Here is a 26,734-nt window from a genome sequence, read left to right on the forward strand (position 1 = left end):
AGCCAATTAGGGGTTTGAAACCAGGACTCCACTACTAGTTTCATCACCCTGTTACGTGTAATCCCAGTTACTATATTTGTGTTGATGTAACAGATTTCTTAAGATGATAGAAGGGCTTTGAGATCCGCAGATAAAGGGTGTCTTATAGGTTTAAAGTACCAAGCAAAAGAATAAAATGCCTATAAAGGAATATGATGACTGAAGAGAAAGATACTTTTTATCAGAGAAGCTAAGAAAGTTCAATATCATTTCATTAAAAGTCATAAATACCTGGGGACAGTATTTCTACGGGTTTCAGCTGTTGTTTATACTGTTCTGGCTGTTTGCACACGCACATGTACACACCTTTACCCGTCTCTCTAGTGTCACACTGTTGTAAATGGTGGCATATAGCCACCCAAAAAAGCCAGCAGTCTCAGCACAAGGACCTTGTTTCTTGGGAAGAGCAAAGGTTACAATAAAAGTGTCTGCTTTCTGGTTTTTCACTTGTTTAGAGGATGTGTGTGTGTTTTACATTTAACCAATATTAGATAAAGAAATTAAATTACCATCACCCTGGTTTTATAAAACCAAAGAAGTAAATAATTGGAAAAAGTTTTTTAAAACTGTTTTGGTTCACATTTTAATAAGTACTTGAACCATTTTGTTTTTTTTCTGGCCATTTAAATTTATACTCATAGGACCCCAGAGTTAAAGTGTATATTTGTGGGACTCCAGAGTTTAACAGAGGCAAGTTACAGGAGTTTTGTGGATGGGAGAATTCATAAATAGATAATACATGGCTCTTCTGGTTTCTTGTATTTTAGGGCAAGTGTCACGGACTGTGTTTGTCACACTTACCAATACAGCATTAATCCCTATCCCAGTCTCTTACTCATCCTCTTAAAGCTTTAGCCACTGAAACCATGGTCATCAGGAGACATCTCTTCTGGCTTATCTTCTTTGTGTATGGTAGTTAAACTCCAGGTTAAATACAACATTGGAAAACATCAATGGGTCTCTTAGAGCTCTCAAATAGGCACAGTTCTAAACAGTTTTTACTCGTTAACTCATTGAATCCTTGCCACAAACCTATGAGGTAAAAACAGTCATCCCCATTTTAATAGTCTGGTGGAATGGCAGCTCCTCCAACTCTGTTTTTACTTAACCTTTTTTTACTTCAGTTTCCTCCTCTGTAAAATGGGGGTAATAACTCTCACCATATGTGTGGTGAGGATTAAATGAAATCCATGTGAAGCACGTAGTGAATGTGCATATCTGGCTGACACACAGTGAATGCTTATAGATGGTAGCTGTTGTTAATCTTGCTATAATAGTTTATGATTACATGGCAAAAGAAATCACTGTCACAAGAATCAGAAGTTTGGTTTCTGGTCCTAGCTCTTCTATTTAATATGTGATTACAGGTAATTATTTTTCTTTTTGGGTCTTAGTTCTTTTATACCAGTTTTATTTTAACATTTGATTTGGAAGTAGCTTGGATTTCATCAACATTAAAAGTTGTGTGCATCAAAGAGAGCACCGTCAACAGGAAAAGGCAACCAGTAGAAAATATTTGTAAATCGTGTATCTGGTAAGGAATTAATAACCATAATAGATAAAGAACTACAACTCAACAACTAAAAGAAGAAGAAATCCAATTAAAAAATAAGCAAAGAACTTTAATAGTTTTCAAAGAAGATAAACAGCCAATAAGCACATGAAAAAATGCTCAGCATCACTGATCATAAGGGAAATGCAAATCGAAACCACAATGAGAGATAACCACTTTATACCATTAGGATGGCTACTATAAGTATAAATGCTAGCAAGGAGGTGGAGAAATTGAAGCCCTTGTGCACTGCTGGTGAAAATATAAAATGATGTTGCCAATGTGCAAAAGAGTATGGTGGGTGGTGGTTCCTCAAAAAATTAAACATAGAATTACCATATGATCAGCAGTTCCACCTCTGGGCATACACTCAAAATAATTGAACACAAGAATTCCAAAAAATATGTGTACTGTACATCTATAGCAACATTGTTCATGATAGCCTAAAAGTTGAAATAGTCCAAGGATCTATTGGCCAATGAATGGATAAAGAAAATGTGGTCTGTATATACATAGATGTATTATTCAACCTTAAACACCATGAACACATGCTAAGTGAAGTAAGCCAAATGTAAAAGGTCAGATATTCTGATTCTACTTATATGAGGTACCTAGAGTAGTCAAATGCATAGAGATAAAAAAGGAGCTGGAGGGAGGCGGTAGTTGGTGTTTTTAGGGGGTACAGTGTTTCGCTTTGGGGTGGTGAATAATTAGAGATCAGAGGATGTGGTGATGGTTGCACAAGAAGTGAATGTACTTAATGCCACTGAATTATATACTCAAACATGGTTAAATTGATAAATTTTATGTATATTTTACCACATTTTTTAAAAATACGTTTCAACAAATTAGTAAAAAGAACATTTGTATCCCCTTTACCCAGATATACCTATTGCAGTATTATATTTTGCTTTATCATGTGTGAGTATATACTTCTTTTTAAACTGATTTTAGAAAGGAAGAGAGAGAAACCATCCGTATGTTATTCCACTTATTTATGCATTCATTGGCTGCTGCTCGTATGTGACCTGACCAGGGCTCAGACCCTCAAATCTTGGTGTTACGGGGATGACGCTCTAACCAACTGAGCTCCCCAGCCAGGGCCAGTATGAGTCGTCGTTGGCAGCTGTCCGTCTCGAGAGACGATGGTGTAGCTTCTTAAGAGTCTATCTGCACCGCCGAGAATGGCTGTGCAGTCCGACTCAGGAGTGACACGGTATCTGTCTCCTCCCGTGTTGAATCGACATCTTGCGATGATGCTGGAGTGTCCTCTCCAGTGAAGCTGAAGCTACAGAGCCTGGGCAGGGTGATATGGAGGGTCTGCTGTTGCCCATGCAGCAGACCCCCCCATCTCTTCGCAGCTGAAGGGTCCAGTATGAGTATACTCTTGAATATACCTAATCTACACTCTATTTTAATTCCAGTTTTGTCATTTTATCTTGATAGTATTGTTTTTTAATAGCCTTTCCCCTTCCCCCAGTCCCGCTCTAGTACAGGATAGCATAGGACATTGTCTTGTCTTTTTAGCCTTCCATTATCTTTTATAATGACATTTTTGAAGAGCACAGAATACCCCCCTCCTCCCCTTTTTAACAGAATCTTCCTTGTTTTCTGTTTGTTCGGTATCTCCTTGTAATTAAGTTGAGGTTACACAGTCTTTATCTGAAAACTCCATAGGTGATGATGGCATATTTCTAAAAATTTCACAGATTTTTATCAGTTTTTATTAAACTTGCACCTGTGTTAAATCAATTAAGAGGAAATTACTGATTTTTATTTTTAAATTTAATGAAATCAAGTGTCTCTTTCAAATGGTGGTCAAGGGTCAATTGATAATTACATAAGATTCCCCAAATGATTTGCATCCACATAAAATGACATTGAACTTTGATATGTGAGAACAAGTCTTTATTTTCTTCTTGGTTTCATCAAATATTAGAGTTAGACTGACAGTTTGTACTCTTGGCTTTGCCACCATTCCAGAGCCTTTTAGCTGCAGAATGCTGCTAAAAGAAAAGTACTGTTTTTGCCAGTTTTCTATGGAATGTATAAATAGTAGTAATGCTGGTAGGTCTGTTCTGAATGCCATTTTTCCCTTCCAGGCTATCCAGACTTTAGCTGAGGAGGTAACAAGCTACTTTGCAGAATAGGTTTAGGGCTAATAATGAGGTTTGCTTTGTTTTGTTTTTAAGATTTTATTTATTTATTTTTAGAGAGAGGGGAAGGGAAGGAGAAAGAGAAGGAGAGAAACATCAATGTGTGATTGCCTCTTGCACACCTGCAACCCAGGCATGTGCTGTGACTGAGAATCGAACCAGTGAAGATTTGGTTCTCAAGCTGGCACTCAGTCCACTGAAACACACCAGCCAAGGCATAGGTTTTGTTTTATGTTAAGGGAAACACTGTAACACTGTTGGAATATGTTCATTGGTTTAAAAGATAGGAGAGCCAAAGGTATATTTAAGGCCATTGTTGTAAGATGATTGATTCTTCTTTCTTCTCACATGCTTTTAAAAAAATGATTCCTTGGCCCTTGTGCATTTTGTTTTCTGCAGATTGAAGAAAACCAGTCTGAAACAAAGTCTTACGCCCCTCACCCCAACTGCCAGATCTCCAAACATCAAGTTCAGCTTTGTTCGCCAACCTGTCTGACATGTCGGGACCCGTGCCAAGCAGGGCCAGAGTTTACACAGATGTTAATACGCACAGACCCCGGGAGTACTGGGATTACGAGTCACATGTGGTGGAATGGGGGTAATTGTTTCCCTTTATTTCACTATACTCACCCAGAGGGCTGACTCTTGTGGATTTGTTGAGTAATTTATGTCAGGAAATCTCTCTGGCTGTGCATTTATAAATCTCAAGATTGAAGTCTGATTTGTTTTTTTCTTTTACAATGAAGAAGCAAGGTATTGTTTTGACAGGTTAACAGTTTGATAGACTTATTTAAGAATCATTTCAGTTTTATTCTTTTCTTTGATTTTTATAGTCTATATATAAAGCTGATAACCAAGAGTTACGTATTAGCTTGCATCAGCTAAGGGCTTTGCAGTTCTTAATTCTTAAGTACTTTGAAAACACCAGACTCTTACATAAAGTGTTTTTGAGGTCAGAGAATATTGTCCCATGGTGATTCTGAAGGAAGAAACAGTTCTCCAAGAAAGGTGTCCTCTTTCTAATGAGGAGCAAAATTAAACCCTAAACATTTGCCCTTATCATGAGACTAGGCATGTGTAACATGGAATTCAGCCCAAATTCCATCTTGAACAGTTGCACTGTGCCTGAACAGCTGTGTTTGTCCTCCTGATTCTCGGCAGTCTCATTTGGGCGTTTGCATTTCTTGTCCCCACATGGTATGTATTTAATTGATCAAGTCATACTTTTTGTGATAAAAGCATTTTGACATTCAAATGCAAAAGAAAACCATTTGAAAACTCATAGGCTACATTTATATCTGTCTGCATGTGATGTCCATGGCCTATAAGTGGATAAATATAGGCTCCCAAAATTGTTGTGGGTATATTTTAATCATATTTGGATACGTTACCTTTACCCAAGGATACACAGTGTGCTTTAAAGATACCATCAAGAACCAGTGGAACAATACCAGTAAATGTTACCATTATTGATAAATGTAACCATTGCCCTTATATCATAGGCTTTGGGCTCTAGGAATACCTCTGTTTTACAGACATTTCAACTACTCTATTCAAATTGAGTGCTTTGCACTTAGTTCTGCTAAAATGGTACTAAATAGCTCTTTTGAGTTTGCGTGGTGCTATCTGGTTGCTTGCTTTTGTTCCCTGTGCCTTCCCACAGGAAGAGAACTCAACCAGAACCAAGAGGTCCCTTCCCCTAGACCTGCCATGATTCTTATGTTGATCTTTGTCCTTAGTACCATTTACCTTCTCTGTTCATTTACTTTTTAGCTGCTTGAGAAAAATGAATGGCTGATTTGTTACATGTTGGATTCTCAGCGTCTCTAGCTGGGAGTGAATAGAATTTAGGCCTTACTAAATGGACAATGTTTGTCCTTCTTTAAAGTTCTCTTAAGCTGTAAGCAGAAGCAGAGAGAAAATATTGGCAATTTTGTTATTTTTTTACCTCTGAGGTTGTTTAGTGGTCATAAAATAAATATGGACAAAAGTAGCGGAAGGAACCCACTAACTATGGTTCATGATCTGTAATGTAGTTTGCAAAACCTCATTATATGGACTGTCCCCAGGGCTTGCCTTGGAGGACAAGTGGGAGGTCAAGCCTATATATTTGAAAGCCACTTAATCTGCTGAAAAGCTCATTAAAAAATCAGCTGTTCCCAAAATGTGGCTTATAACATGTATTTACTTCCTGCTAAGTGCCAGCCGGCAGGAGATAGGAATATATAAAAATTACTCTTCAAGGGAAAGCTGTCTATTGTTGGAAGCAAGCATGCATAACAAACCCTAAAACAGGCTGTCTATGTGTGGTATGCCAATAGAGATGTAAACAGTTTGGGATTGAAAGGCTTAAATTTTTCTAATTTGGGGATTTGGAACACACACGTTTTTAATTGACCCAATTAAAAAAAAATACAAAGAAACCTATTTGGGAATAATTTGAAATATCTCTTCTGTTTCTTTTATTCTTACTGGTAATAGTTTTATAAGTTGAATTAGTGCTTCATAATTTCAGCTTCTTAAATCATTATGACTTTGACTCTTTGTTCACAGAAATCAAGATGACTACCAGCTGGTTCGAAAATTAGGCCGGGGTAAATATAGTGAAGTATTTGAAGCCATCAACATCACAAATAATGAAAAAGTTGTTGTTAAAATTCTCAAGGTTAGTACAAGAAGAGAGAGATTGTAATTTCAGAGATCTTGGGAATTTAGATTTGTTTTAAGTAATAGTGATGCCGTTTTTAAAGTAGCATTTGAAGGTGTTTTTGGAATGCTTCAGTGTCTTTATTGTATCCTCTGAAATCAAGAGATTATCTTCATTTGACAGGTCAGGAAACTAAAGAAAGAGAAGTGATTTGATTCAAGTCATATTGCTAAATTGTGGCAGAGGAAGGCAGTAAAAGTTTAGTCTTCTAAGTCTAATACTGATTTGATCGCCTGATACTGATTTTCTCTATTTAGTTATATTTCTTGCTTTTGTTTTCAATAAATTGTTACCTCTGTTGTGGAAGGATGAGGATTTAATTGGGGGTGGGGGTAAAGAAACATCGATGAGTGAGAGAACCATCTATCAACTGCCTCTTGCCCATGCCCAGCTAGGGACCTGTCCTGCAACCCAGTCATGCGCCATGACCAGGAATCGAACCAGTGACCTTTCAGCTTGCAGGATGGTGCTCAACTCACTGAGCCACAGCAGTCAGGGCATGGCTCAGAGTTTTTAAAAAATACTGTACAGATTCTGATTCAGTAGATCCAGGTGAGTCAGGAGAATCTGTGTATTAAAAAATCCAGGTTATAGATCATCCAAGTTTAATAGCCACTGATCTTGTTAATGAAGAAATTATATATACTTAAAGCAATTTTTGAGAATTGTATCTAGTGTGTCAGTAGTCTGAGGTGACTGGCACCCTAGGAAAGAGCTGCATGGTCCGGTATGGTAGACACAGGTCATGACATGTGGTTGTTGAGCATTTGAAATGTGGCTGGTCCAAACTGAAATATGCTGTAAGGATAAAAATACACTAGATTTAAAAGGCTTAGTGCAAAAAAAAGAAGAAGAAGAAAGAAAATAAAAACGAATATAAAATTGCTCATTTGTAATTTTTTATATTGATTTACATGTTAAAATAAGATTTTAAAGTATATTTTGTTAAATATTAAAAGTAATTTTGTCTTTCTTTATCTGTTTTTAAATACATATGTGGCTTGCATTATATTTCTTTTGGACCAGCACCATTTTAGACTAGGAGGAAGATTCTGTGGAGGAGGTACAGTTGGACCAAAGCCCTCCTCAGAAAAATGAAAAGCTTTTCTGTCCCAGGACAGATGTGGAAATGATGGGTGAGGACAAAGGGATATGGAAGATACACTCAAGGGGCTCTGCAGGGTGGTCTTTTTAGAATAGAGAGAGGGGAATACTGATCATAAGGCTAGGTAGATATCGTGCCCCAGTCATATTCTGAGATCTTTTCATACATTTCATCTGGTTCTTGAAACAATCTTATGAGATAGGCACTGTTTTTGATCATTTTACCCATAATGAAAGGCTTAGAGAGGCTATGTAACTTTCCCATAGGGACACAGCAGGCAGATAATGAAAGCAGGGTTCACATTAGGCAGTCGTGACTCCAAGGCCCATGTTTAACCCACGTTTGTGCTGCATCCTTAGTGCTGGTCCCGTCTCCCTCACTTTTGTTGGATGCTTATAGTCTTACAGGAAGGAATAGAAAAGGCCCATGTTTCATCCTAATTGATAAAGAGATTTTTCAAGGTATACCTTAGTAGTATTACCATTTATAATTCTGTATAATTATAAAAAGTTAACGTATTAAGACTGATGATTAGAATTAAATGCTAATTCTTCAGAGGAGGTCTGGTCTTCGGAATGGAAAACTTTTCTTTCAGTTCAACATATGCTAAGTAACCTGCAGAGTGCCTGGCACAGCTAGGAGAAGGGGATTCAGAGATGAGTCTTGACACATTTTCTTCCTTCGAGGAGCTCATAAGGAAGCCATTTACATATTACATTATCAGTTGAAATACTCTGAAATACTTTATTTCACTGATGTACTTTTACCCTTTTAGCCAGTAAAGAAGAAGAAAATCAAGCGTGAAATAAAGATTTTGGAGAATTTGCGAGGTGGTCCCAACATCATCACACTGGCAGACATTGTAAAAGACCCTGTGGTGAGTATAGTAGATGCTAGCGAGGCCCACCAGGGCTGAGGTGGTGTTTGACCCAGAGCACAGCTGCCTCTCTGTTTGCCCCTCTACCGTTAAGCGCTGCTTTAAAAGTGCTTAATCAGTTACAGCATTTAACTAGCTTGGGTCTTTCTTTCAAAGAGACCTCCACCCACAGACTGTTCAGACTATTTCTTATTCTTCTAGGCTAAGAGACTGATAGCACTGGAAACTGAAATTGTTAATCCATTTTGCAAACTCAGGTCCGATGCCGATGGGCGATGGGTGCATTGTCGGGCTGCCTAGAGCCTGGTGAGACTTCAGCTCCATGTCTTCTGTTTGAAATCCATCCCAAAAATGACCTAAGTGTGATGATGATCAGAGTGGGGAGGGCTTGTAGCAATAGAGGGTTTCCCACTACTGAGGCGAGGACTGCCAAATTTACCACGTAGCATCTGCAAACGTTGTGCCCATTGAAGCTGCCAGGACTACTGCTAATGTGTGTTTTCTTTTTCTTTTCCCTAGTCACGAACCCCCGCCTTGGTTTTTGAACACGTAAACAACACAGACTTCAAGGTATAAATATATAACTATTTCAAGTTGTTCGGTTTTTAGACCACATAAGCCATTTAGGGATGTCATTATTAGAAAACCTTCCTCTAACTTGCTTAAAAAGAGCTTTTTCATCTTCACAGTGTTAAATTTTAAGATAGAAATACTCCTGGTACAAACTGCCACTTTCCACATCCTGGTATTTGCCCTTTTATTTATTGTGTGCTCTCCTTAATGACCAATATGTTTACTTCTGACCACCTTTACCATTCACTTAACAGTTTCCACTGATGTCAAACTTAAAGCAATAACACCTGTTGAGTCATTCTGGCCAAGGGCATTTCACTTTAAAATGACGGTGTTCTAGAAGGAATATATTGTATGTAAAAGTGAGGTCTGCTTATACCTTAGGATTCCTCAGAAACTCTTGGCTCCAGGTCTTAAAAAGGAATGGGTGGGCACGGGTGTAAATTCTGCTACAACATGTACCTCTACAGCAGATCTCTCTGACTTCCAACCCTTCTAGCAGCCTACTTCAAACAACTCTCACTTCTAGTATAATAGAAAAATGTGGGCACTCTTGGGTTTCAAGTTGTAAAGGTATCTGAGTTGCCTTTGCAGTAAGTAGTCCATTATCAAAAATTTTAGGTATCAATAAATGGGTGAATTCTTTTGCTGAGATAGGAAAAAAGGAAAGAACTATTTTAGAATCAAAATAGTAACTTCAAAGAAAATGTCAGATGACATCACTAACCATTTAATGACATATGCATATTTTTTTTAAGACCGTAACTGGAAACTGGAAAGGATACATAACAGTTGTTCAAAATTCACTTTCAATTTGGGACAGGAATAATTCTGATAATTGGCTTGACAGATTTGTCAGCAAGCCATCTGCATACCCACTGGTGATCTGCAGATGGGGTAGTTCCCTACTAAGGAGGCTGTGTATTTGCCAAAGCGCCTTTTATGAGAAGGTCTGGAGGTAAATGAAAAGCAAACTCAGTTGCAAATGTTTATCAATGCATGTTGCTTATATAAATTGCTATATTCCCAACAGGAGATAATAGCTTCAGGAATACAAGTTCAGTAATTCTTGACTTTTGCATGTAGAGTTAAAGACTCAAAGCATCTCTCTAAAATGAACGTTTGTTGGAGAAGTAGAGACTGGTGTAGGGAAAGATCTTGGAACCACAACAAATAAGCCAAGTCTTGGTTTGAATTACTACAAATGAGGGTGAGAAATTGCCTTCCATCAGCAGTGTTTCATGGCTTAAATGTTGCATTTGTCTTTAACAGCAATTATACCAGACGTTAACAGACTATGATATTCGATTTTACATGTATGAGATTCTGAAGGTAAGGGAAACTTGGATACTAAATTTCTTTAGATTGATCTTCCCTTTATTAAATAACCCAAATGACTTTGTAAAGTATGTGAAAAGAAGAGGCCTCTTCATGCAAGTTTTTAATAAGTTAATAACATTAGAATTCCTCTACTAATGTAGATATTATAGAATAGGGCTTAGTAAGAATATAATTTAGAATGCTTTGGAAAGGTTATTTAGAAGAGAACTGGGGCCCCTTAAATATTTGTAATCTCCATCTTGCTTCTATGAAAGTTAACAATTAAATTGTTCAAACTTATAAAAATAGCTCCTGATGTGCTAGCTTCTGGAGTACTTTATTTCACTTAAACTTGAACAAATAAAACAGTAAACTTAACTCAGCTGTCAAAGAGTCATTGTCCTAAGGATTATATAAATCTCTGCTTAGAGATGGCTGATTTAGAATGGACTTTGATTTCTAAAAGGAGATTACCAAATATCTTGCTCCTAGTAGTCGTAAGATCAGCTTTAGAGATGAGAAAATTGCTAGGAGTTGGCTTAAAGTTTCTTAGTAAATGAGGGTTGACATAAAGCCTGCATTTGAACCTTAGAAGTACCCTAAAGAGACTGTGCCAGTAGAGATGTTTATTTGCTCTTTCCACTGACTCATGCAGTCTTGTGTCAAGCAGGACTTCATAAAACTAAGGGTATGCTTGCCTAGCCCTGGAAACCATAGGAGTTCAAGTTGCCCTTCAGGAAGGACAAGGAATTTGGCCAATGACATCAGCTGACTTAAAAGCTGGGATTAGCAAATCCCAAAGGTTGTACTACTCAATTCACCTTAGTTTGAGATTGGACATGGTTTTCAAATTGGATACGATGTCAAAAATGAGGAGTTGGCAAACTTCTTTACAGGGATAAACAGTAAAATGTTTGATTTTCTGCTCCATGAGATCTTTCTCGCACTACTCAGCTCTGCTGCTATAGTATGAAAACAGCCACAGACAACATGCAAACAAATAGGTGTGGCTGTGTTCCAATAATACAAACACTCACAAAAACAGGCTGCAGGCCATATATGGGCCATGGCTTACCAACCTCTGTTGTAAACTCTTTAACTGCTGAATTATTGGTCTATGGCTAGCAGTTTTATAGTGCAGATTAGTTTTCTTCTTTTGAGGGGCCTATGTTTGTGAAAATAATCCAGGCTTTGGTAGAGGAGAGAAATTGGAAGTGATGCAATTGGTGTACACTTTGGGTCTTTTTTAACAGAAAGAATGTTGTAACAACTGTTAAAGAACACACTTGATGTTCAGAGGCCGTGATTTTGACTTTGGGGTCTTGAGCAAGTCTCTGAAGAATGGCTGTGGGAGTGATTGTCCTAACTGTGACTCCCAAGGGTGTTGTGGGGCTAGAAAGAAAACAATGGAGGAATAAGTAAGGGACTTGAACTAGAAAATCACTCTTATGCAAGCTAATTCTTTACCTGTTTCTTTAACAGGCCCTGGATTATTGTCATAGCATGGGAATAATGCACAGAGATGTGAAGCCCCATAATGTCATGATTGATCATGAGCACAGAAAGGTAATGTGATAGACTGACAAATTTCTTCATCAAGTTGATAGAATGAGCAGCTCATCTTCAATGAATGAATAAACAAATAAGAATGTTTAAACCATTATTCATTTATTCATATTCCTAAGAGTACTGTCAAGAAGGAAACAGATTAGTGTAGTAGGCAAAACAGTAACTCCCTCCTCATTTGCCTCTTTCTTACCTGTATGATGAGTATAATATTCGCCAAGCATTGCCACTAGGTTATTTTGAGAATTATGTGTGCACAGTTGTGAAATGAATGAAATAATCAGAAAATACTGCTGCTTATTAGCAAGTGCCATGAGGCTCCTGAGCACTGCAAGTGCTGTTAATGAGAGCTGTACTGACCACATGCTTTATAACATTTCAGTTCTGTAAGATAACCAAGCCCACCTTTTGTTGGCAGGGATGACTTTCTGTTGTAAGCTTTGGTGATGTAGATGATTTGTTCATCCAGCTAAAATTTTTTAGACACTATGAATGATTGTTGTAAAGGCAAAGGATGTATGTGTGAGGCAGATAGTAAAAAATTCTTGACCATAAGGAGCTTGCCTTTGAGGGAGGCTAGTGGGCTAGAAAGTTAAAAGTGATGTGGAAGAAAAATAAAGAATAGGGAACAGCAGAGGGTGTTGCAGTTTTAAACAAGGGAGTAAAGTGAAGATTTCTTTGGGAAGGTGACATTTTTAGAGAGTACTTGAAAGGCATCAGCCAGACAACCTTGGGAAGAAGTGTGTGTCAGGTAGAAGATGCAAAAGCTCTGAGGCAAGAATGTGCCTGGGTTGTCAGAACAGTGGTAAGGATAGACCTGGGATTAGAATGACCTTGGGAGAGAGGAAGGAAATGGGATCAGAGAGGTAAAGAGAACCAGATCATGTAAAACCGTAAGGATCATTGTCAGACCTTTTCTCTGAAGATGCAGATATTTTGCAGGGTTTCAGGAGAGGGTTGCCAAGCTCTCATTTGCATTTTTTAAAGTTTACTACACATCGCTCTGGCCAGGTGGCTCAGTAGGTTGAAACTTCATCCCATGCACTGAAAGGTTGCGGGTTCCATTACCAGTCAGGGCACAGACCTAGGTTGTAGGTTTAGTCCCCCCCCGGTAGGGGCACATACACAGAAGGCAACTGATCGATATTTCTTTCTCATATCGATGTCTCTCTCTCCTCCCCCCACCTCCTATGCAGAGAAACTCAGTCTCTCATACATGGCTGGTGGGATTGTAAGGGGTACAGCCATTTTGGAAAATGCCAAACTGTTCTTTTATAGTTTGTCAGCTTCTTTAAAAGCTAAATAAATAGCCCTGGCTCAGTTGGGCATCATACCACAGAGTGAGGGGTTGCTGATTTGAATCCTGGTCTCGGCATATGCCTGGGTTGTGGGATCAGTCCCACTTGGGGTGCATGTGGAAGGCAGCCAATTGATGTTTCTCTTCCTCTCTTTCTCGCTCCATTCCTCTCTAAATAAATAAACGAACAACAAACTTTTTTTTTAAGCATACACGTATGCTTACCAAACAGTCCAGTGGCATTTATCCCAAATAAACAAAAACTTAAGTCCACACAAAAACCTATATATGAACGCAGTCTTTATTTGTAATAGTTGAAAATTGGGAGGAAAAATGTCCTTCCATGAGTGAATGGTTAATCAAACTGGTATATCTGTACCGTGTAGTGTTACTACTGAATAATATTACTCAGCAATAAAAAGGAAAGATAATTCCACAACCTGGTTGGATCTCATGCTAACTGGGGAAAAAAATCTGAAAAAGTTGTACTGGTTATTCCATTTATAACAACATTCTCAAAATAATAGAGTTAGAGAACAGGGGTTGCCACAAGTTAGAGAGGAGAGAACAAGTATCACAAGGGACATCTGTGGTGATGGAACAATTCTGTGTCTTATGGTAGAAGTTATCGAAATCTACACATGATAAAATTATGTAGGACTATATATACAAAAACATACACACCAACATGCAATGTTGGTGAAAAATGAGGTCTGTTTGTGAATTGTGCAAATGCTAGTTTCCTGGTTTTGATATTGTACTGTAGTTACATAAGATGTTACCGTTAGGGGAAATGTAAAGCTGGGTGAAGGGTACACAGAATATCTCCAATTTCCTTTGAATTTGTAATAATTTTTAGATATAAAGCTTTTTAAAAGGAGCTTTCTGATTGCTGTGTAGAGAATAGAGGGCAATAATGAAAGTAGCTGACTAGTTAAGAGAAGGGGCTGTTGCAGTAAATCAGTCAAGAGATGGGTAGTAGCAGTGGAGGTGATGATAATGGTCAGAATATGGTAGAGTCAATAGGGTTTGTTGACAGATGTAGGGTGTTAGGGAAACAGGAGTCCAGGATGAAATTTTTTGGCCTGAATAACAAGATGAATGGAATTACCTTTAACTAAAAAGAAGGGGGAGGCTGTGGGAGAAAAAAAATAATCAGAAGTTTAGCTTCGAGATGTTTGTTGGGTGGTCAGAGACAGAGAGATGGCTGGTAAGAGACTTGGGCTAGAGAGTGTAGGTGAGAAATGCCGATACGCTGTGTGTGAAGCCACAAGACCAGAAATAGTCATCTGGGAATGCTTGTTGATAAGAAAGGAAGCGCAGGGATTGCTCTGTGGAGCCCTTTTATTAAGGGGTTGAAGAGAAAAACTAAACAAAAATTATACTTCCTTTCGTACCGTTTGTTGTATTTCCCTTTGTTTACCAAAACAAGGAAACTGTATCTCATTAACAGTGAACTTATGGAAACAGTGACAAGAGTAGTCGGGCATTATTCAGGCCCTACTACCCACACTTCACATCACAGTTATGTTTTGCACAATGGACATATAAGATTGCCTCTTCTAGTACTTTCAACTTTCTGGATACATTTAGATAAGGGCAATTTTGTGTGGCTTTTCATTCACTCAGCAAATATTTTTCTCGTGTACTGGGCAGTATGTTGAATTTTTAAATTACAGAGGTAAATGAAACAGTCCCTACTTTCAAGGAGTTTACAGTCCATTTTGAAAAAGAAAGGTAGAAAACAAAAATACAGTAAGGAGTCGTGGGTTTGCCCTGGCCAAGTAGCTCAGTTGGTTGGAGCATCAGCCTGTATACCAAAAGGTTACGGGTTCCATCCCTGGTCATGGTGCGTATGGGAGGCAACTGATCAGTTTCTCTCACATTGATGTTTCTCTGTCTCTTCCTTCCTCTCTAAAGTGGATAAACATATCCTTGGGTGAGTTTTTTTGTTTTGTTTTTGTTGTTATTTTTAAGTATTACAGGTTCTATAAAAGAAGTATATCAGAGGTTCAAGGAGGGCTAGAGGAATGGTTCTGCTTGATATTTAGAAAAAAACCAGTAAAGTGGCTAACTTAAATATCTTAAAAGATAAGACTTTTACCAAAGGAGTCTAGGCTGGATAGTCTTGACATTCTACTCAGATGAGCAGTTTAAGAAATTTGCAGAAGCGCAAAATGAAATTGTCTTTCAGCAAGTTTCCCTGGAGCACAAGAATTAAGTCGTGGGCAGCCCTGTACATCAAGCTAAACAGAGTCCTCCCGAGTTTGACTTCCACTTTAACTACAGGGGCGAGCAAAACTAGGTTTACAGTTGTGAGTACGTGAAACATAAAGTTGATTTTTGTATTATATATTTTTTCATACGGACAACTGCAAACTTTCTTTTGCCTACCTCTGTATAGTAGGTAGTCACTGAAGGGGTTTCATGAAAAGTGACATGGCTGGTATTTTTAAAAGAGTACTCTAAAGGCAGTGTGTGGAGTAGTGGCTTGAAAGATAAAATTGCTCATGATTTCTCTCTCTCTTTTTTTTTTTCTTTTAGCTACGGCTAATAGACTGGGGTTTAGCTGAATTTTACCATCCTGGCCAAGAATATAATGTCCGAGTTGCTTCTCGATACTTCAAAGGTCCTGAGCTACTTGTAGACTATCAGGTGAGAAGAGAAAGGCAAATAAGACTTTGGTTTATGTTTATTTTTACATAATTTATGAAAAATCATTTTATGCTTTTGAGTAGATCATTTATATACATCATGGCTGTCCCTTTTATACAAATGTAAAATACAAAGTATGAATCACCTCAGTTTATCTACCATAATTTATATTTTTATTGTTATTATGTGAGTAGAATATCCATTGATCTGCATTTGATGATAATTGAAGAGTAAGTACACCAAAGCTAACTTTCTAATTATAAACTCCAGAACTAGTTTGAGAATGGTAAGGGTTAAACCAGCTTAAGGACTAAACTTAAAAATGCCCTCTTATGATTTGCATAAGTTGTATTCTATATATAAAGACCTTTCCCCTACTAAAAGAAAAGCCCTCTTTCTCCTCACATGAACAGAATCCTTGGGAGTCCTTTAATGACCAGCCCTCACAGGTGTTATTATCAGATACCTTAAAAAGTTTGGATTCTAGCCTAGAAATTTTTTTCCTGGGATCTTGACGATGTAACCCTGAGCTCAAACATTTTATGCATAAATATGTTCTTTATAATACTATTTATAGTGGTGAAAAACAAAACACTATCTTATTGGAAAATTAAAGATTAAATTCTGAAACATATGCAATAAAATAATGCTACACATAGGCTAATTTGAGATGTTCTTATGTGAGTGGAAAGGTAATTCAAAATAATATGTACAGATTGTTTTAAAATGGGGGAAATGTGTAGAAGACAAGACTGAGAAGTAGTACATGAAGATGTTACTGATTAGACTTTTTAGTGGAGTGATTTTCTTAAAATAATAAAGAGCAGTTTTTTATTTTGAAAGTATAAGATAATTCACTTGTTTTTTCATTTATAACTGACTTCTTTTTTACTTTAATGCAGATGTATGATTATAGTTTGGATATGTGGAGCTTGGGTTGTATGCTGGCAAGTATGATTTTCCGGAAGGAGCCATTTTTCCATGGACATGATAATTATGATCAGGTGATATACGTTGTTCCCATTAAGGAGCTTACAGGTCTAAGCTAGTGATGGCCAGATCTGATTACTTAGTAGAAACTGCAGTGGATTTTGCTGAAATACAGATGCCCAGCCCCCACCTGAGGCCTGAGACCTGTTAATTCAGAATCTCAGGGTGGGGCCCTAGAATAATTTTCAATTCACGGCTTATTTAGCCAGCTCAACATTGAATTCTCATGTTGGTATTTTGAAATCACTTGAATTTTTCCGCTAGTCTTTTTCATTTGTGTTGCTTGTTCTATTTTAAATTATATGTGTAAAATAGGACATTACCTTAGAATTTCCTAATGCGAGTTTTCATTGGAGTTGGGAATATTTTCTTCAGCTGGTTGGTTTATATATGGTATTTCTGTGACCCTTTTGTCTCTATAGATTGAGTTGATGTAAGTCAGTAGAAATACAGATGATATTTTTTAATACTAGCTTCACTTCCCCTTGAGATCAGTTAAAATCAGCACTTTTATCAGGTGCCATGCAGGGTTGGGGAATGTATTTAATCCTTTGACTGCCATTCTAAAAGTCGTGTGAGAAATGCCAGGCTATTTTGCTAAGAAATGCAGAGCTTATGAAAAATGTTTATAAAAACATTATTATTCATAATAATTTGCTGAAACTTTCACAACATATAGTGAACACAGTCTTCTTTTGTAAGCAGTGTTCTTTGATGCAATTTAGCAAAAATTGATTGCATTAAAATTATTTTATTATAAGTTATTTTAGAAAAAATAAATTATTTTGTTCAGTATGACTTTTGAAGTATGGCATAATATAAAACCTATTATTATAATTTGAAAAAACACATAGCAACATGGATAATAAGCAGCAAGTATGCCAAATGTTGCATAAAATTTTGAAAAAGAAAACTTCATAATGTACAAAAAATGAACACAAATGGCATTCACACTAGAGATATATATCAATGGATATCAACAGGAAAAAGTTTATAAACAAAATGCTAACGCTATACCGTGAAGTAATGAAAATGTCAGTTAGCAAAAGCTTCCTTATCATGCACACTGCATAGTTTCGACGATTATTGTGAAGATAAATGAAATTAAAGGGACTGTTTAAAATGTAAGTAAAAATTATAACAATATGTAAGTATTTGAACAAGCATAAAAATTTGAAATTGGATCAATATGAGAAAAAGTTATATCAATATATAACCTGAGGTACAAAAAAAGAGAACAAAACATAAAATACGAATTATTCCATTGTAATTTACATTTACAGCCATTGAACAAAGAGTCACTGGGAGCGACGCTGGCACTTTTGGGGAAATTTGTCAGCGTCACGCACAGCAACATTGGCACTCAAAGGGTTCAACACGATTAGTTAAGCCTCTCAAGTAGTTCATAATCTATCTAGTAAGGGAATCAAATGTATAAGGACATAAGTTACAGTTTTATAAATGTCAGAGTAGCAGTGTAGACATGGTACAAAAGGCAGTTGTGGGAGTGAGTGGTCTGAATGCTTCCCAAAAGAAGTGACACCTTTAGCTGGGTTGTTGGGGGAAATCTAAAGACTTCACCAGGGAGATACTTCAAGGAGAAGATTATAATTGTTTTGTTTCGTTTTTTGACACTGTCACATTAAGTACTGATTTAGGGAATTTTATGTGGAAATCCATTTGCCTGCCATGCATAGAGAGTTTAAGTAAATTAGGTGTAATGTTCTTGCCTATAGCCATGATGATTCCTTTCTGTTAATCTAGTCATGGTTAATTATTTATTCAATCATGTAACATGTTTGTGTGGGGTTTTGTCTTTTCTTCAATCCTAGTTGGTGAGGATAGCCAAGGTGCTGGGGACGGAAGATTTATATGACTATATTGACAAATACAACATTGAATTAGACCCACGTTTCAATGATATCTTGGGGAGGTGAGTCATAAAATAAAATCTGTGCATCTGTGCCTTAAGCACTCAAAGGCACACTTTGTAAATTGACATTTTTGGTCCTCAAAAAATAGTTAGGTTCTCTTTGCCAATATTACCGAAGCATCAGTGGGTCCATGCTATAGATGCTGTTTGGGCAGTCCTGTGATAAAAACACTAGATTAAATGGCCCTTTTCCCAGGTTTACTTACAGGAGTCTGCATGTGGAGATTATAGTCAGAGAATTCCTATAAAATGAATGAAATGTAGATTCTAATAGAAGGATATAGTTGACTCAAATATCAAATTATCTTGATTCAGCTTGCTATTCCCAATGACAGAACCTACTCTAAGCGAAAGAAATAGTAATAGAAAATGCATGCTCAGACTGATTTGCAGACAGTGGACCCTGAAAGTAGTGACTAGACACAGTACTAACTCATTACCATTTACCAGGAGCTGGACTTTCCTGATGCAAAGGCTTTGCTGGCCCAGTGACAGAGGTGCCAGGAATGTGTGCGAGGATGGGAGAGAGGCCTGGTTAGCCTAACCACCTCACCCTCCTAGCATGCAGAAGTATTCAGTCCTGTAAAGTAACCTGAATTACGTTTTATAAAATTGAGAGGACCCAGAATTCTCTTTTGTGCAACTCTGCTGTTTTCAGTCTCTAATTAGCTTGGTTGTATCCCCAGTGACAAAGTGCTATAAAACTACTCTCTTGAGCTTTGATTTCTTTTTGTTAGTGGCTGGGCTCCTCTGCTGCCCCTTGATTCATTTCTCATTACCCCTTTTGGCTCTGCAGACACTCCCGTAAGCGATGGGAACGCTTTGTCCACAGTGAAAACCAGCACCTTGTCAGCCCTGAGGCCTTGGATTTCCTGGACAAGCTGCTGCGATATGATCACCAGTCACGGCTCACCGCAAGGGAAGCCATGGAGCACCCCTACTTCTGTGAGTCCTACAGTCCAGTCCACAGAGCCTGTGCAGGCCTGCCCAGCAGACTGGGCAAGGCAGAAGAGAATGCATCCTGTGAAGAAAGGCCCTACAGAAGAGAGTTGGAATCCCAGCTCTGCTTAGTTCATGGCAAAGTTCTTTCACCCACAGTGAGCCTCGGTTTCTTCAACTGCGAACAGTAATGGCAACTGTCTTACAGAATTATTGGAAGGGTTCTTGTCTAACAGGGTGCCTCATATGACTGCTTCTAAATAACTGCTTTTCTTACTGTGGGTGACACTTCTCAGTGGCTAGATAGTCTGGAGTGGTTGGATTATAACAGATAGTCCTATATCTGTCCTGTCTCTGGTTATCATTTATCGGAGAGAGCCAAGGAAGGTTGAAAGTCTTTTTTTTTTTTTTCCAAGTATATTTTGACCCCCTCCACCCGGTACCCCCCCTCCCCTCCAGCAATCCCGTCCCCTTAGTTCAAGTCCATGGGTCATGCATGTAAGTTCTTTGGCTTCACCTTCTCCTGTACTATTCTTAACTTCCCCCGTCTATTTTGTACCAACCAGTTATGCTTCTTAATCCTTGTACCCTTTTCCCCTTTCTTTCTCTTACCCCTCCAAGCTAATAACCCTCCTCCAAATGATCCCCGTACCTATGATTCTGTTCCTCTTCTGGTTGTTTACTTAGTTTGTTTTTGTTTTTGTTTTTTAGATTCAGTTGTTGATAGTTGTGAGTTTGTTGTCATTTTAATGTTCATAGGTCTGATCTTCTTTATTTTAAATAAGCCCCTTTAACATTTCATGTAATAATGGCTTGCTGATGATTAACTCCTTTAGCTTTACCTTGTCTGTGAAGCACTTTATCTGCCCTTCCATTCTAAATGATAGCTTTGCTAGGTAAGAGTAGTTTTGGTTGTAGGTCCTTGCTTTTCATCACTCTGAATACTTCTTGCCAGTCCCTTCTTGCCTGCAAAGTTTCTTTTGAGAAATCAGCTATCTTATGGGAAGTCCTTTGTAGGTAGCTCTCTGCTTTTCTCTTGCTGCTTCTAAGCTTCTCTATCTTTAACCTTTGGCATTTTAATTATAATATGTCTTGGTGTGGTCTTCTTGGGATCTAGGTTGTTTGGGACTCTGTGCTTCCTGGACTTGTATGTCTACTTTCTTTGCCAAATTAGGGAAGTTTTCTTTCATTGTTTTTTTCAAATAAGTTTTCAATTTCTTGCTCTTCCTTTTCTCCTTCTGGCACCCTTATGATTCAGATGTGGGTATGTTTAAACTTGTCCCAGAAGTTCCTGAACCTCTCATTTTTTTCAGTTCTTGTTTCTTCTTTCTGTTCCAGGTGAATGTTTATTTCTTTTGTTTTAGATCGTTGATCTGAATCCCGGCTTCCTTCCCATCACTGTTGGTTCCCTATATATTTTTCTTTATTTCACTTTGTATAATCTTCACTTTGTCCTTTATTTCGTGGCCATCCTCAATCATTTCTGAGCATCCTGATCACCAGTGTATTGAACTCTGCATCTGATAGCTTGGCTAGCTCCAGATTTTGCTTAGTTCTTTTTCTGGGGTTTTGTTCTATTCTTTTATTTGGGCCATATTTATTTGCCTCCTCACTTTGGCAGCCTCCCTGCTTTTGTTTCGGTGTGTTAGATAGAGCTGCTTTGACTCTTGTGTCTTGGTAGTGTGGCCTAATGTAGTAGGTGTTCTATAGGGTCCAGTGTCACTGCCTCACCTATCACCCAAGTTGGGTACTTGAGGTGTGCCCTTCATGTGGGCTGAGTACACCATCCTCTTATAGTTGAGCCTTGGCTGCTGTTGGCAGATTGATGGGAGGGATTTACTCAGGCCAGTCACCTGCAAGAACTGGCTTGACCACTAACCACCAACCTCCACCCTCCATGGAGGATCAGCTGTGCAGGGGCAGGGTGGTGGTGCTCTGACGTGGTCTGTAGCTGTCCACTGGGTGTGCTGGCCCTGAAGTTTCCCAGGTGGTGCAGGCCAAGGTCAGCCCCCACCTGTGTTTTGCCCAGGGCCACCCTGCCTGAGCTATAAAGCAATCTGAGATGGCTGCTACTTAATGTTGGGCTTGGAGATTCCCAGGCAATGCCAAGCTATGAATCTAATCTGGCTGCAGCCTGTACCTGGCCTGGGACTCACTGAAGCCAGCTGTTGCTTTTTTGAGAGGATTTAGGAAGTTGTGAAGCAAGCACCAAGACTGACCATTCATATGGAAAAGTAGCTTGGGTGGGCCTATGAGTTGGATGGAGCAGAGTCTCTGGGGATCTCAAACAGTGTTAGCCACGTTGATGGAGTCTCAGATATGGCACCAGCTTGCTGGCTCTGTGGGGGTAGGGTTTAGAAAAGAGACAATGGCCTCTGCTCACCTTGATGCCAGACACTTCAGTTTCTCCCAGTATGCTACTGGTGCCTTTCAAGCTGCTACCCTGGTGCTGTAGCTCAGAGGGAATTAGTCTGAGTAGGAGAGTCCATGTGTGGGTTCTTTAAGAGTCACTGCTTGGGGCTCTAGGAATTTATTCCACTGACTCAGTCCCCACTGGTTTCTGCAGCCAAAAATCGTGGGGACTTGTCTTCCTGGCACTGGAACCCTGGGCTGGAGGGCCTGGTGTGGGGCTGAGACTCCTCACTCCTGAGCTGTCCCTCCCGAACTTTTGTCACACGTGGGTGAGACACCAGCCTATTCCACATCTGCGCCTCCCCCTACCCATCTTGATGGATGTGGTTTCTTTAATTCTGTAATGGTCAGACTTCCGTTCAACTCGATTTCTGACGGTTCTGGTTGATGATTGTTCTCTGTTTTAGTTGTAATTTTGATGTGTTTGTGCAAATAGGCAAGCCATGTTTCTACACCACCATTCTCACTGGATCCCTCCTGAAAATCTTAACTATGAACAGTTGGTCTTAGGTTTGTAAATATAGCTAAGTGTTCTGTCTTGGGTGAAAATGTCACTTAGACCCACCCCATCCTTACTGTGATGTTAGCTTCAACACTGGATCGTTCCTTGGATTGGTGGGGTGGTTTTGTAGTTAATCAGTTATACTGTTGCCCAGTCTTCTGTACCTCAAGCAGACTGACGTGGAGTGTATGGTCATAGTACTAATTTGCACAACCTATAGCTTTGTCCTGTATGGCACCGTGCTTGACCAGCTGAGTTGTGGGCTGCAGTATCACTCTCCAGGCCACATTAGATTATATTATCTTATTAAAGCCTAAACGGGATCAGTTTTGCCTTAAATTAGTTCTACCATGGATAACTACCTCATCTTCCTACTGTTTACTTTAAGAGGTTGCCTTTACTAGTTTGACAGGAAAGATAATTCTGTTTTCTATTACTTGTCTAATTCATGGTGAAGACAAGGCCACCTTAAGTTCTTCTGGGAATAATAGGAAATATAAATAAAATTCAAAGAATGAGGGTCCTGCTCTAAGGCCATTAGTTTAATCGTTAAGCACAACGGAACCTAACACTTTTATCTCTTTCTAGACACTGTTGTTAAGGACCAGGCTCGAATGGGCTCATCTAGCATGGCAGGAGGCAGTACGCCTGTCAGCAGCGCCAATATGATGTCAGGTTGGTTCATTGTTAAATTTCTTTCTTTCTTTTTTTTAAGAGTTTATTTATTTTTAGAGAGGGAGAGAAACATTGATTGGTGCCTCTTGCATGCCCCCAGCCAGGGACCTGGCCTGCAACCCAGGCATGTGCCTTGACCTGGAATCGACCAGCAACCTTTTGGTTCACAGGGCCATACCCATCCCACTGAGCCACACCAGTCAGGGCTTTTCTTAAATCTCTTTACAAAAAGGTAGAAGTCTATTATTATTTTCTGTTTTTGTGTTTGTGGCCTGATTTAGTCCCTGTTTGTAGTTGATTTCTTGTGGGCCTCCTCTTCTCTATAATGACTACCTAACCTGTGTGGCTCTCTCTCCACTAAGTTTCAGGATGCTTTTGACACCTGGTATATTTGAGTAGACTATCAACAGGGTCTTCTAAGCCAGAATCCTAAAAATTTCTCACAGTGGGACATGAACATGCCAACAAGTCATGAAAAATAAAAAGTGATCCTTTTATCCCACAGTTCAGAGTGACAGTACTTGACATATATAGTCCTCAGGAACAAGATTAAGAAATTGGGAGTAGGGGTGAAGTTTCTACATGGGGTATATACGTGTATAAGAATGGTTCTTTGATTTTCTTTTTCCAGAGCAACTACAATGTGCCTAATAACTTATAAAGATTTATATGAAGACTTTGACTGGAATGTCATGCCTAAAGGAGACATGTTTGGGCTTTGGTTGTTACCAAAAAGCCCTGAGGAACTGGAATTGACTTTAAATTAAAAAAAAAAAAAGAAAAAGATTTATATGAAATTATTTTTTATTACTGTTGGGTCACTATGATTTAGAGCACGTTTTTGTACAGAGTACACAGTTATTTAAAAGATTATAGGCCCATCTTCTAAGAATTATACATATAGTCAGCACCCATGTGGGTATCCTTGTGGTAGTGAGAGCCTTTACTCAGACACCCTCAAAGAATTGCTCTTATCCCAATTGTTTTTTTAAAGAACTAGCTGCCTTCTAGAATTTATCCTCTTGAGTATCTTGCCTATGTGTAAAATGATGTATATCCAGATTTATTTGTTGTATCCTTATTTGTGATAGGGGAACACTGAAAACAGCTCTTAGTGAGGAACTGGTTAAATCAATTATGGGACATCCTTTCAGTGGAATGCTGTACAGCCAGGGAAAAGAATTGAGTGTTTCATGTTCTAGCTCCAACTCCAAGATAATGTGAAATGAAATACGCAAGATGCAGAGCCATGTCCAAGACCAGGAGTGGGCAAAAGTATATACTCACATTCCTAGATATGATTCTTATATGAATATAAGAATTTGATAAGAATTTATCAAATATATTCATGTATATGTGTTAAATATTTCTGTAAGGATATACCCCAGAAATGGTGCTATGAATTAGCCAAGCACCAGGGTAAGGGAGATTTTTTTCATTGTATACTCTTTTAAACCTTTTGTATTTTGAGCCATGTTAATATATTGCCTGTTCAAAAAAATTGAATAAGTGGCCGATTGAGGGCAATTAACAGGTAATTCTGACCATTAGATGAGTGGAAGAAACGAAATGGAAGTAAATTCTCAAACAGTATTTTAGCTTAGACATGGGTGCTCCTTTCCCCACAAAAAAGGACTTTCAGTAATTTTGAAATTTTAGCTGCCAGCTAATGTAAGCACATGAGCTTTGACTCCAGCCCTCTGCTGTTCAGTATGGTAGGAACTGGCCACATTTGCCTATTGAAATTAATTAAAATTGAATAAAATTTAAAAATCAAGTTTCTTAGTTGCACTAGCTGCATTTCAGGTGCTTAGTAGCCACATGTGGCTATTGGCCACCGTGTTAACACAGGTTACAGAGCAGAAAATTTTGTTGCACAGTGCCACCTGAGACAGGCCTGGGTTGGAATCCAAGCATAGTTGCCACATGACTAGCTTGCTTACTTTGGACAAACTGCTTAAACTCGCCAGTCATGGATTTCTTTACTTAAATTTCCTAAGTTTTTTAAAACTTTCCATGTTAATTTAATTTGAAATTAGTTTAATTTGTAAAAATCTGGCTAAGGGGATGCCTTCAATAAACAGAATTATTATTGTCACTTTGGAGGTAAGTGCTATGAAAAACTGGTGACTAACATTTCCATGGTTGGTGTCTCTGCCTCACTGTCAGCTGTTTTCTTTCAGGGATTTCTTCAGTGCCAACCCCTTCGCCCCTCGGACCTCTGGCAGGCTCACCAGTGATTGCTGCTGCCAACCCCCTTGGGATGCCTGTCCCAGCTGCCGCTGGCGCTCAGCAGTAATGGCCTCTTCTGTCTCCTGATGCCTGAGCAGAGGTGGCGGAGTCCACTCTCCCCTTGATGCAGCTTGCGCCTGGCGGGGAGGGGTGAAATACTTAAGAAGCACCGTGTCTGAACCGTTGCTTGTGGGTTTATAGTAGTTCAGTCATAAAAAAAAAAAATTATAACAGGCTGATTTTCTTTTTTCTTTGTTTTCCTTTTTTTGTTTCTTTTTCTTTTTATTAACTCAAACTTTTCATAACTCAGGGGATTCCCTGAAAAATTACCTGCAGGTGGAATATTTCACAGACAAATTTTTTTCTCCCCTTCCAAATTCAGTTCCTCGTTACTAAAGAACAAAGATAAACCAGCCTCAATTCCAGCTGCTGCAGTTGGGTGGAGATTTCTTCCCATGCCCACCATTGCTCCCCCACCATTCCACACTTTTCGGGGTTTGTATCTCATTTTGTTTTTCAGAGATTACAAAAATGTAGCTTCTTCAAGGGAGGTAGGAAGGGAGAAGAACCCAACTATGAAAGCAGTGTCCTGCTAGTCATTTACATCACTTAACTCCAAAAGTGCTTCAGTGGGGTTATCCTGGTGAATCTAGTGGAAATATGTCTTAATAGTTACATTGAGATGCTGAAAAATTACCCCAAGTCCTGAAAACTTCTGTTCAGTATGGATCATGTCTTACTGACCTGACCCTAAATCTAACTCACTTACTGGTTTAGTTTCAGTTTAGTTGAGAACTTGAATAACCTTCCCTTCCAGGCTCCTTACTTTGGTCCTCTCCCCTTTCATCTCCCAACATGCTCGATAGCTGGTAGGAGGGGGACGGCAAAATCTTTTTCAGTTTTCTTTGACTTGGCCATTTTGAATTCAGTTAGTTGCTGGGTATAACTTAACTGCTTTTTACAAAAGAAAAAAAAACATGGTTTATATGGGTTTCATGTTAACAACACTTTGAGAGCTAATGGGAGATGTGGCCACACTTTCATTTTAAGCTTTCTACCTTTTTTCCTCTACCTTCCCCTTTCCTCACATGCCATCCAGTGAGAAGACCTGCCCTCAGTCTTGTAAATGTATCTGAGAGGTAGGAGCAGAGCCAGTGTCTGCAGTGAAACTAAAATGGTAGACCTGTAATTATGGGAAAACTAG

At 38.7% G+C, this 26,734-nt stretch overlaps 1 protein-coding gene across 2 annotated transcripts in view; it reads left to right on the forward strand.

Annotated features, from left to right (window-relative positions):
* The window catches only part of CSNK2A1 (casein kinase 2 alpha 1), a 46,700-nt gene extending 21,036 nt beyond the window's left edge, over window positions 1-25,664 (forward strand). The window contains exons 2-13 of one of the 2 annotated variants that reach the window (XM_090286178.1): window positions 4,147-4,345; window positions 6,301-6,412; window positions 8,335-8,436; window positions 8,956-9,006; window positions 10,282-10,341; window positions 11,812-11,895; window positions 15,737-15,847; window positions 16,750-16,851; window positions 18,670-18,770; window positions 19,567-19,715; window positions 23,212-23,298; window positions 23,930-25,475. In XM_090286178.1, coding sequence (XP_090142304.1) covers window positions 4,245-4,345; window positions 6,301-6,412; window positions 8,335-8,436; window positions 8,956-9,006; window positions 10,282-10,341; window positions 11,812-11,895; window positions 15,737-15,847; window positions 16,750-16,851; window positions 18,670-18,770; window positions 19,567-19,715; window positions 23,212-23,298; window positions 23,930-23,949 — 1,080 coding nt within the window. In that variant the 5' untranslated portion in view covers window positions 4,147-4,244 and the 3' untranslated portion in view covers window positions 23,950-25,475. The other variant, XM_090286176.1, reaches the window with a different exon arrangement.
* Window positions 25,665-26,734: the final 1,070 nt, after the last annotated feature.

This window comes from Furipterus horrens, unplaced genomic scaffold, assembly GCF_987537825.1.
Source record: "Furipterus horrens unplaced genomic scaffold, mFurHor1.1.pri manual_scaffold_8, whole genome shotgun sequence".
NCBI classification, from domain to species: domain Eukaryota; kingdom Metazoa; phylum Chordata; class Mammalia; order Chiroptera; family Furipteridae; genus Furipterus; species Furipterus horrens.